Source organism: Lepidochelys kempii, chromosome 16, assembly GCF_965140285.1.
Source record: "Lepidochelys kempii isolate rLepKem1 chromosome 16, rLepKem1.hap1, whole genome shotgun sequence".
NCBI lineage: Eukaryota > Metazoa > Chordata > Testudines > Cheloniidae > Lepidochelys > Lepidochelys kempii.
This window is the reverse complement of record NC_136395.1, coordinates 23,598,007-23,610,503: the sequence shown is the minus strand read 5'-3', so window position 1 is coordinate 23,610,503 and position 12,497 is coordinate 23,598,007. Positions and strand designations below refer to the sequence as shown.

The following is a 12,497-nucleotide window of genomic DNA, read 5'->3' as shown; positions in this document are numbered from 1 at the left end:
CTTTGGTTGACAAATGCATCCATTTTTGTTTCATTTGCCAGTTGTCAGGCAACCACGGCCGTTTCTCTGTGCTGTGGCCCTTGCCATGTGTGACATGGTGCTGGGTCTCTAACGGGTTGCCAAGGAGTGAGGTGTTATCAGTCGCTCCCTTTGCCCAGGTGCTGTAGGAAAGGGCTGTGAGCGCAAATGGCTGTCGGAGGGCAGAGAATGCCTTTGGGGAAGTCAGGGTCTACGCTGCAGCAGGGAGGTCTTTCCTAACTCTCTGGTTACGTTAAAACTTGATCCATTATCAACACTAAGGGCCAGATCTTCAGCTGCTGCGTATCGTCATGACTACACGGATCTGAGCCCGCTGAGGAGGAGATCTCACCAATTAGGGATCCTTCCCCTGTATGGCCCATGGCGTGCTTCCACCTCAGCTAGCCATGTCTTTGCGACTGCCAGACTAGGCCACTGCAGTGTGGCCTGTGGGAGGCTCCCCTTGATCACGTGGCCGCTGGAAGTGAGTGCAGAACATGTCTGCCCACTTGCTGTGAAGTGATGGCCATAAGGAACTGGTCACACCAATTTTCTGAATGCAGCAGCTTGTAGGTGCCACGCTCGGTATTAACATGGATCTTCCCAGTTTGATCCTGACTTGCTGAGGAACTTTCTTCCTGTGTGCTTAGAGGAGCTAGAATCTGTTGTCCTGCGGGACATGATGGAGCAGCTTGTACCCACATGGGGTGATTGGGTTAACCACACAGCTTGTTTAAGAGGCCGTAGTCTGTCTTACAGGTTAATGCGTTGCTATGGCTTTTTAAAGTATGTGTATGCAGGTAATTATCATGGCTGCATTTTGTCACCGCAAGGTCTCATTTCCAGTAGCTGATCAGAGCAGGAGGGCCATCTGCAGCTTCCCCATCCTGGAGCCAGAATAGTTCAGCATAGCCCCAGGCCAGACCTTGCAACACCCTGGCACATCTTCTATTTTTCGGCTGTAAATGTTTGCGTAGGAGTTTTGGCTGCTTTCCAGACCTTTTGTGCTTTAGGAGCAACATAAATTGAGCAGAATCGGGCTTGGGATCGGGCCCCAGAGTAACATCTGGTTACTGCTCTGTGCAGCATTCTAATGGTTTCTTATTTAAATCTTGTTCACAGGATGGATTGTTGGAAAAGGTGGGTGAGAAATATAGAAACAGCACCTGGTGGTATGGGACGTATTTAGAGGTGGGAAGATTTTGAGATGAAACCTTTACTAACGACAGCCCCAGTTAATTCAGTTCTCTTTCCTTTCTGCTCACAGGGTACAGGTTGAGTTCTATGTAAATGAAAACACCTTTAAAGAACGTCTCAAGCTGTTCTTCATCAAAAACCAAAGATCAAGTAAGTGTTTGTACCAAGACACTCCATGACAGTTTTATTTTCCTGGTAATTACAATAATAACTAGGTTATCTGAAATGAAAGGAATGAGCGGGGGGAAAAAGAAAAATCTAACTGGCTACAAAATAGAAAGAGAGAGATTCTCTCTCTCTCTCTCAGGTCTATTAGCCACAGCAAATCTGTTTGAGCAATATTTGTATGGAGGTGATGGATTACAATGTGTAGGATAATACATTTTTTTGCATACTTATTAACTTGAGCAATAAATTGCTGCTCACATTGACCAGTCTCCATCAGTCCTAGGATGGAAAGCAAGTGCCATCTAGTGGTTGCAACATTTCAGCACCGTACCCTTGGCAGTGCTGCCTCAAGGGTTCTTCTGTACCCTGATGTCGATTTTTCAGAGTGCCGGTTCCCAGCACTGAGGACTATCTTTTTGCGTGTTAGCCTTAGATGTAGCTGGGTTAACGAGTTTCATCTGTGAAAGCAGACTGGTGTGGGAGTGGGTTTCCTTTCTTGAGAAGAACATGATTCCACAGGGAGGACAGGAAAGCAGCACCCTATATTTCTATTGTCCGCATCACCGGCATTTATAGAGTGTTCACTACTATGGCACCTAGCTGCATTTTACAGGGGTGATGCTCAGCGCCTCTAGATTTACAAGCGAAATGACTACCCCTGTAGTATGCTGTATTGTTGTAGCCATGTCGGTTCCAGACTATTAGGGGCAAGGTGGGTGAGGAATTATCTTTTACTGGACCAACTTCTGTTGTTGAGAGAGAGAGAGACGTTTTCGAGTTACACAGCTTTCAAGCTCTTCCTCTTCCTATTATCTGATCAGAACAACCCCTCAGCCTCTCCAAGCTCATCATCAGAAGTGAGCTCCCCACAGACCAGGACACCAATTCAGAACGGCACCAGACCCTGCCAGAACAACAGATGCAAAACCTGCAGATGTATCCCCACTGCTACAATGAACAACATCCCCCATAACGCACCTTTCAAGATCCATGGGTCCCACACATGCCTATCACAACATATGGCATACCTCATCCAATGCACTAAACAAACGCCCCAAGGACAGCTATGTGAGTGAAACCAGACAATCACTGTGCTCCTGAATGAACTCTCAGAGTAAAATGATAAAAGACAAAACCACCCTATCACCTGTGGGTGAACACTTTTCACAAAGCGATCGCTCTCTATCTGACCTATCAGTCATCCTCAAAGGAAACCTGCACAACACTTTCAAAATCCAAGCCTGAGAGCTTAAATTCATAACTCTGTTAGACCATAAAAATCGTGGTCTTAAAGACACTGGATTTATGGCTTATTACAACAATGTGTAACCCACTAACTCCCCCCCCACATTTGTCCTATGACTACAGGGGTGTTTAATGGTGCAGTTCACCTTGAATGGTCCCTTAGTTTAGCATAAGTAACTAGCAGATATTCTGTCTGTTCAATCTTGTATTTAGCTGTGACACTCTTAAGTACCTTTCCCAGACCTGAGGAAGAGCTCAGTGTAGCTTGAAAGCTTGTCTACCCCAGAAGTAGTGAGTCACTAAATTCTATGATGCCCACAGCTTAGAGGGAGACCCAAGACTAAGGCATTTGTTACTGGGATATCAGATTTGGCAGCTTAGAAAGGCTGGACAGAGCAGGGCAAGTTCCAGTGAGAGGGAATATTGCAGGTGGGGGGCAGTGGTGCAGGACAAGATGTAAAGCGGTTTTATTCTCTGCATTGCTTCTCACCCTGATCGTATACCCGATCAGCATGCAGGGCAGTGCAACATCTGATGGTTGTGCCATCAAGGTGGCGCAGTGATGTGTACAATGGGAGCAATCTTCTGATTGGGGTGAAACATACATGTACGTGTGACTCAAGGGGCACGCGCATGCAGTGAAGCTGGAATCTGGTTTAATGTCAGCAGGCACAATATTCACGGAAGCTGGTACATAAGCTCCTTGGCACTGTCTCGTAGATGGCTATACCCCTCCCAGCCACCGTTCCCTCTAAGCTGTGCGTGAGTGCGCGCGCACAGAGATCCTAAACCCCACGCGCACGGCGAAACACCGCGCACTCAAAAAATGAAATACTACATCGGAGCCAGGCCGAAATATCATTTACGGGCAACTTTTGACATTGTTGCCCACCATCTATCAACACAGCCAGATTCTATTAGCTGGCAAGGGGAAGAAAGGGAAAGGAAGTTAAATTTCCTTTTTCTAAGTATTTAAAAATTACATTTATAAAATAACATGGTGTAAAACTATTGTCACAAATTGCAAATTAAAACTTTTTAAATGTATAAGCTTTTTAACTCGCTTGGGTGCATTTGCCTCATGGCGCACAAATTTGAACTCTGCTTCAAAAATTTGCACATAAGAAATATTTTGCGTACACATCCTGTCAAAAATTAGAGGGAACATTGCTCCCAGTGTCAGCCATGGGTCAGCCATCTGTCTGTTTACTATTTGTAATTAACTGGTTACTCCAGGTGTTTAGGATAACCACGTCTGTCTCATTCTTATTAAAGCTGAGGACTTCATGTCAGTCAGAGGCAGCAGAATGGGAAACTAATTGATAATTATTTGGGCATAAGCGTTCGTGGGTAAAAAACCTACTTCTTCGGATGCATGGAGTGAAAATTACAGATTTTCTGTAATTTTCACTCCATGCATCTGAAGAAGTGGGTTTTTTACCCACGAAAGCTTATGCCCAAATAAATCTTAGTCTTTAAGGTACCACCAGACTCCTCATTGTTTTTGTGGATACAGACTAATATGGCTACCCCCTGATAATTAATAATTAGTTACTGTGAGTAATGACCACTCGTAGATATAATATAACAGAGATGAAGAGGGTGATGTGGGCAGCCAGATGTGCAAGAACCTCAATATTACATCACTTAATATTCACTCATGATGATAACCACAAATCAATATTCTGTATATATGATACAGCCAGTTACAGTACTCTGAAATGCATTTGCTGAGTGGATCTTTGACAAACTAATTATGAACTTGTAATAAATTTGCATCCTTTAAAGCTATTATGGGGCTCTTGTTTCTCCTTGCTGTGTACACCTACAAGTTATTATCCAGTTCAGGGCTCCTGTGTCTTTCCGTGTCTTTTCTTCAGGGATTCCCAGGTTAATAGGAAGTGATTTTCCACGTATTTCCCACCCCCCCTTTAAGCTATACATTCTTGTACAAGTGAAAGAGCAGTACATGGGACATCCCTGATTCCCGGTTTAACATCGTGGGTGTGTTGTCTTAAATGCCATGTTACAAAGAGAAGCTCTGCAAATGTTAGGTTGTCTCGATGAGGTTCTATTCTGTGTGGGTGAAATTCACCCCTGTGCGGAGAGGACAGCACAAGGTAGGTGCACTAATTAAATCCTATTTAAACCCTCAGAATAGTGTTTAAGTGGGCAGGTCACGCCCACCTACCTGAACTAACTTTAATGTGGCTAGGGCAGGTACTGGAAGAGTGAAGCTGTAACAGCGTGAGATGCAGCGCGGGCAACCCTACAAGTCATTACCCAGAGTTTGGGTAGGTTTGTACAGGCCAGGCTGCTGCAACTTCACTGCTCTGGTATCCGAGTTAGCTAGTTTAAAGCTAGCTCGGGTATGTCTGCTTGAGCTGCCATGACACCCAGTGATGGCTGTCTAGACATACCCTCACAAGAGTCATGTGCCCTCTTTTACCCTTTATTAAACTTGACACAAACATTAATGAATGTGCCCTGGACACTTCCATCAAAACAGAAGAGCTATTATGTCTGCTGCTTACCAATCACCAGTGAGACCTCAGAAAGTGTCCCAGATGGGATTGTGAGTGACAAAAATAGAATAATTGATTGCTCCTGGGAAGTTCTGGCAATGGACGACTTCTTGTGGGATGAGAATGAACTGACCTGCTGTAAATCATTATACAATATAGCATGAAGCTGGATTTATTTTTGTTAAAAATAGTGGCATGTTTATAGGGCTGGGGCTCCCTGATTGAACTTCCAACAGTGTTGGAACTCTACGTGAGCTCCACCTCCGGAATTTTCTTGTCTAGGGACAGGAACCTCCAGGCTGCTGCTGCTCCCTCCCTTCTAAACATTTCAGGCCATGGATTCCTCTCGTCTGTCTCAGAAATATCACCTATTTTCTTTGACTCCCCAGATTAATTCCACTCGAAGAATCAGGCTTTTATTTTCTGGCTGAGGGAAGGCATTAGCTGCCCGCAGGGAATCTCTAGTAGCTAATTTTATAATTTCACACTTTCTTTTGTTCTCTGTGGGTCATATACTTGTTAAATAGCTGGTGTGTAGCATGAGAGCGGGTGCCCAGGAGAGGAGGGTTTTAATGGAAATGTGCTGAATTTCTCACTGGTAATTTGAGTAATAGCCTGCTAAACTGGCTGTGAAGAGGAGGGAGTTGATAAAGTGGCAATTTGAATGTTCTGTTCCTCCTCCTACAAACCACTGAGCCATGTGATGAGCAAAGACTGGACCCTAGCTTGGTTGTATGAGTCTTATTAAATGGATGCTAGCTGATTCTGGGGATAAAAACCTCAACAGCCCACATCCCTTTCTTCCATACTGGGGGGAGGGGGTTTGCAAAGAGCCAACTCTTTTTGTTTGTTTATTTATGTTGGCCTTCTCGTTATTTGAAGCTGTGTAGGATGTGGAGTGCACCCTACAAGCCTCGAGCAAAGTTCGTACAGCATTCCTGGTCTCCTGCAAGCTCTACTAATAGCCAGAAAAGCAATCATTACCCATCCTACCATGCATGCTATAATAAGCAGCATAAATTACTGTGTTCGTTCATTCTCATGCTTAAAGGATAATAGGTGTTTAAATACAATTGAAACAGATGTTCCAAGGATGCAGTAACATTAACGGGACCTCTGCTGCGGTGTTCTCCCTCTCCCCATTATGGGCACCGTGTTTTCTAAAGATTTTGGGCCAAATGATATCCAGTGGCCCCTAGTTGTGTGTCCATCACCAATTCCTGGCACAATCAACTGTGGTTGCAAACAGAACGTAGGAGTCTATTCGGACATCTAGGGCCAGAATGTGGAACTATACCATTGACACAGGCAGACGATCCAGGCCATTACAGGAAGGATGGTCCAGTGGTTAGAAGCTAGCTTGGGACTCAGTAGGCATGGGTTCAGTTCCCTACTCTGTGAGGTGGAGATCCTCAAAGGTATCAAGGTGCCTTACTCCCATTGAAATAAATTGGAGTTAGGTGCCTAAATACCTTTGTGAATCTGGACTCTAGTCTCTCTGAGCATGTTCCCCACTTGTAGTATGGGCATAATAACGATTTCCTGCCTCTCAGAGGAGTTGTGGGGATAAATACAGAAACCAATTAAGATTCTGGCGTGGTAAAGAAACTGTGGTAATGGGGGCCATATAAGTTCCTTAGCTAGATACGTTGCTATCATTTGCAGTTGATTGTGGTTGTGAAATTAGATGCCTGGTTGAATTCAGCTTTTCAAAAAATGTCCCATAATAATGATTTCCCATTGCACCCAGTGAAAATTCCTCCATCTCGCATGTGGATCTCGTGGCAGAACGGGGCCAAAGTTACACTTCAGAAGAGATTTTATAGTCACCAAGGAGTCAGGATATTCTTTTTCAAAAATGAATGTTGAAAGGGAAAGGCTGTAAAATTCAGATCAGCTCAAAGCGAAATCCTTTTTCACTTGTTACACAATCAGCCTGTGGAACACACTGCCACAAGGTATAACTAAGGACAAGAGCTAAGCGTGATTAAAACCAGATTAGACATTATTGCGGGTAATCAGAGTTATAACAATAAAGGTTAAAATGTTTGGAAGGGGATATAAAACCTCTTGCTTCAGGCCTCTAACTAATGAGAGTCATGAGAGAATTTTCCCTGATAGTAGGTTATCTGATAACTACCTAGTGGGAGGGTTTCTTGTGTCTTCCTCTGCCGCACCTAATACCACTGTGAGTGACCAGATATTGCATTAGGTGCCGTGCTGGTCTGATTCAGCAATTCCAACTTTCTTATGACCCCCCTCTTTTGCTCGGAATGACTGTGCATCTTTTTGTGTGTCTATCATACATCAGAAGCCCTGCAGTACAGTCAGAGGAAGATGTTTGTTTCTTTTTAGCCTCTTACCCTGTTGTCTTTTATATTGCAGGCCTAAGGATACGGCTATTCAACTTCTCCCTGAAGCTTCTCACTTGTCTTCTCTATATTGTACGTGTTCTACTTGACAACCCAGCAGAGGGAATAGGATGGTGAGTGTCTATTAGCCGCAGTAAGGTGGATTTTTATCTGTCTAATCCATCATCAGGTATTTATTAGGCTCCCATCATGATTGTCTCTAAGCATCTTTCAGTGTTGTTGGTCTGCAGACAGCACTTCATGTTTAGAGCCGGTTTACTAGCAATTAAGTGGCTGTGAGGGTGACGATACCCTCAGAAGTTCCACCATAGTCCAGTCCCAGATAAAGGGATCTCATGTTCTGTTCTCCTCACTGTAGTGCTGAGTCTCACTAGTTGCTGCAATGGGGAATAGTCCATAGCGAACCAACTGTCCCCCTCAAGGAGTGGTTTCTATCCAGAGGCGAGGAGATTTCTGTGGGCAATAGCCGTGCATCTGCTTTTGCTTCTTTTCCTCTTACAAGGTGAAGAGTGCTGCTTCTCCAGCCACGTTGTGTGTTCTCTTCTGAGTTGCTATTCATCTTATCTGATAACTTATTTCACTCCCTTTCCATTTGGACGCTTGAATGCTAACTTAAATTTGAGGTACAGTGATGTGGCTGGAAACAGGACACGATCACCAGCTAGTTACACACCTGTGGCATGGGGAAACCTGAACTCGTGTCCCGCTCCAGAATCACAGGCCTTCAAACTTTGCTAGCTTGTTGATCAACGGGAACCTGCTGGTCATACGTATAAGCAGGTCAAGTTTTGTCCACTAGAGGGCGGTAGTGAACATAAACAGGAACATTTCACGTTCCTCCACCTTGGTTGAGTCCCACAACAATTCAATGAGCAGTGATATGTGAGGAGTGATATTATCACCTTCTGTCTTTTCCCTGCCTATTGTAAACATTATTTCAAAATATTGCTAATTCTTCCTGCTCTGTTTTTTCTTCATTTTTAATCAGTTAATTTAACAAATTTGTCTGATAGAATTGAGAATTCCTAAAACCAATTATTATTATTAGCATAAACTGCAGAGGGAACAAAGCAGGGTATTTTGTTTAGGCCTTTTATGGGATCGCTGAAACTCTCAGAAGTTGTGGCATATTTTTTAGTGTACATTTGTTATCCTTATACTACTGTTGACAGTGATGGGTCCCAAAGAATGCCATGGGGAAAGCAGAAGGGCTAGAAGGGGCTGGTGGTGGTTGTGTTGGAGGGTTGGGCTGGGCATTGGGACCACAGTCCATAAAATGATCCGTTTCCACATGTTCGTCTAACTGAACTAACACAGAACGATTAGTCTAAATGGATTTTGCAATAGAGCTGCCATTGCGCATCCCAGGAGGCCCCTTTGGTAAGCCAATGTTTCAAACCGAGTCTCAGAAGCACTATTGATTTCCCAGAGCCCCTAGAAGTTCTGTCTGAAATCCATTTAGATGCTTCTGATATAGTTTGACAAAATCACCTCTCCGTCATCTTATCAGAACTGCCAAAATGTCTGTGATGCACTGAGATGAAAAATAAAGCTGTGAGCTTTACAACTAAAGATAAAGAACTGTCTCAAACAGAACTCTGTGCAGTGGGAAATAACTCTTGTGTGTGTCTATGGATACCTGCGTACCGTGTTACTTTGTCAATTAGCTGTCAGGTCACCATCCTTGCAGATGGTTAATAGGAGACGCAATAGTGAAAATTATTTTAGTACTACAGCAAAGATGAAGGGTGGATGCTTCAAGTGGTCTTGTCTTGCTTCATTGTTTGAAACTCTATGATATAATAATCTGTATGTTCACTAGCCCTGGACAACCCACTGGAAAATAAAGCTGGTAGAGAAATTTAGAAACATTTTCACAGACAATTTTCCAAATGCTCTGGGAAAAATTTTCATCTGAGTTTCAGAAATGGAGATTGCCCTACAAGCTGGCTGAAAAACAGCAACATGTTTTGGTAAATTTAATCAAAAAGTTGAAACAAGTCTCATTTGAGTTGTACATCTCCAATACTGAGTGCCGATGGCACCACACTGCTCACTGACAAAGAAAAGATGCTGCAAAGGTGGGCAGAACACTTTAACAAGATCCCCAATCCTCAATCATCTATTAATGAGGAGGCAATTGATCGACTGCTGCAGATCAATATCAAAATCTCTCTTGCTGATCCCCCATCGCTGACTGAAACTGTGAAAGCGATTGACCTGCTGTCAAATGGTAAAGCACCAGGAGCAGATGCTATATGGGCAGAAGTCTACACGTCCAGAGGCTCACACATGGTTCTGAAGCTGACTGAATTTTTTCAATCAATGAAACTATACCCTAGGAGTACAAGGATGCATCCATTGTCCACTTGTACAAGTGGAAGGCAACAGATAATCCTGCAACAACTATTGGGGCATCTCCTTGTTATCAGTAGCTGGCAAAACTCTTGCCAGAATTCTGCTGAATTGCCTTGTGCAACATATTGAACAAGGGCTCTTACCTGAGAGTGTGTGGCTTCAAGAGAAGACGTGAGACCATAGACATGGTGTTTGCAGCTCATCAACTTTAGGAGAAATGCCAGGAACAGAACTCCAACCTGTATATGACTTCGTTCACATGACTGTTGTGATGCATTACCCCAAAAGATCTACTCCCCAAAAGAGGAGACCCCATGGTGCATCATGGGAGGTGGATGTTGACCAGAGAACTCAGCCTGTAGAAGAGAATGGGACCATGAAACTGCAACTCCCATGAGGCACCATGGTGGTATTTCAGAATCAAAATACTTCAGATTTCTATTTATTCACGGACACCTCTGCATTTTCCATGGGCTTCCCTCCATTTTCTGACCAGCTCTACTTTGTATCCAGCTCTTGAGTGATGCTACTTCATGTATTTCAGGTGGGGTGTAGGGGTTCAGTGCTTTGTGACTTTCTTCTTACTGTTTTAGTTTAGCAATGCCAATAACAATATTCTAAGTGTGGGTCCCTTTCATCTGTAGCTTTAAAAATTACTTGACTACCTTGCTGCAGACTCACAGGTCAAATTGCCTTCAGACATGGGACAAATGCTCAAGCCTTCAGCGTAGCCTGCAAACGTTTTCTATATGTTGACATCCTTGAAGGCACTTACCCTAAATCCTGTTTAGGTCTTTTTGGGAGGAGATCAGTGTTGTCATTTCAAGAGCTGAACTGACAGATGATTAGATTTGTCAGCTTTGCCCAGTATTTGAATGTGTGTCTTCTTTGCGGGTGTCCCTTTTTTGCCTTTTATCTGTATATAATTTCTCCCAGCACAGAATGAAGTCAATTAGCATTTTGATTCTTCTGTTTGCCAAGGCTGCAGGCTACTTATCTGGGTGTGAAGGCAGGGAAAGGAGAAACACCTGACACTTAGCACTACCACAGAACTTTTCCATCTTCTGTCCTATCCCTCAACTGTTGTGAAGGAGGTGAGTAGGCAGAAAGTGAAGTGACCAGAGTCCATGTCGGAGCCAGAACTAGAACTCTGAAGTTCCTGGATTCACATCCTATGTTTGGACCATACCTCTTATTTTTGACAGTATTTCACCATCTGGGTTGCTGGGGGATTTGATATCAGGCCAGTTCTCTTAGGAAGCTGGCAAATCAATTGACTCTTGGAAGAAGGAGAATGTCTCCACATGTCTCTGAGTAAAATGAATCCCAACTTCTCTTGCCTGTGAAAACCCAGCCAGATAGAGAACCTGGCCTTTTAAGATGCTCTCACTCTTTCTAGGTGGATACAGTTCCTTCTGTTTGTCCATGCCAAAATGTGATTTTAAAAGAGGCATTTTATTGTCAGATATATTTGCATTATCTAAGGGTATCTTAACACCTTTAGGCCTCCACTGGCATGAAGAGTGAATATTAACTGGGGTGAGGCTTAACGTACCAAAACTCAGTGAAAGAGGCTGAATTCTTGCATTCAATTTCCCAGACTGCTTGCAGCAAAACTCCTTTCCAGTCCGGAGAGAGGCTTCAGCCTTGTGGTGGTGGGGTGCAGTATGTGTGCAATAAATGTTGGTCAGCATGGCTGCATCCTCCCATGGTAATAGTGCATGGCTTCAATACTCTGTGTGTGCCTTTCACTGCTGTCTACCTGGCTAGTTGTTCTGGGGAGCAGCTGGTTTGTCCTAGAAATGCAAGTTCAATGGCTTGGGCTCTATTGCGATCTCCTGTTTATTAATTTAGAGGCATCTTCTGCTATGCTGCATTTTACAGTGATAACAGCCATCAGTGGGGAACATTGGTATGGTGCTCTGAGCTCCCCCTTACTCTGCCAACTTATTTTGGATCAGTGGCAGTGGAGAGTAGATCTGTGATTTGTTTCAGTGCCCATGTTAATGATTTGCTGATCGTTCCCTTAGTCGCCATGGGTAACATTTTAAAAAATACTTCTGTGACTTAGGCCCCAAAGTCCCACTAACTTTCAATGGGATTTAAGCATCAGTGAGAGTTAGTCACTTCTGAAAATTTTATCTCATGACATTCCTCAGCATAATTATATAACAGAAATAACATGAGCCCAGAGGGGAAATCACACCTGCCACTCACTCACCTCCCACCCTCAGGGGTTTCTAAGGATGCCCTAAAATGTGCAGGGGTGAATTTCAGTGAAGACCCAAAAGACTCTTTCATTCTTGTATAGTCAGTTTGGACCCATCTACTTTATTATTTATAAAATAAATTGCTATCAAAAGTTGTTGGCCGTTTAAAATTCTTCTGACCTTTTTAGGATGCATCTCACCAAATAACAATACTGAATTCTTGTTGAAAGACACATCTGTCCTCTGCAACAGGAAGAAGTTTAAAGAGCTTTGTATATAGAGGGGCAGCACCTCAGCTTCATGGACATCGGTGGAACTATGACAATTTATGTCAACTGAGGATCTACCGCAATGAGTATATTTCAGAAGGCATCAGAGCACATCATTGAAATGTAGCTTGGTTG

At 43.6% G+C, this 12,497-nt stretch overlaps 1 protein-coding gene across 8 annotated transcripts in view; it reads left to right on the top strand.

Annotated features, from left to right (window-relative positions):
* Positions 1-12,497, top strand: part of KCNT1 (potassium sodium-activated channel subfamily T member 1) — a 169,996-nt gene that overhangs the window by 90,162 nt on the left and 67,337 nt on the right. For all 8 annotated transcript variants that reach the window (XM_078849050.1, XM_078849049.1, XM_073314260.2 and 5 more), the window contains 2 exons: positions 1,286-1,365; positions 7,539-7,638. In XM_078849050.1, the coding sequence (XP_078705176.1) occupies positions 1,286-1,365; positions 7,539-7,638 (180 nt within the window). The remainder of the gene's footprint in view (positions 1-1,285; positions 1,366-7,538; positions 7,639-12,497) is intronic.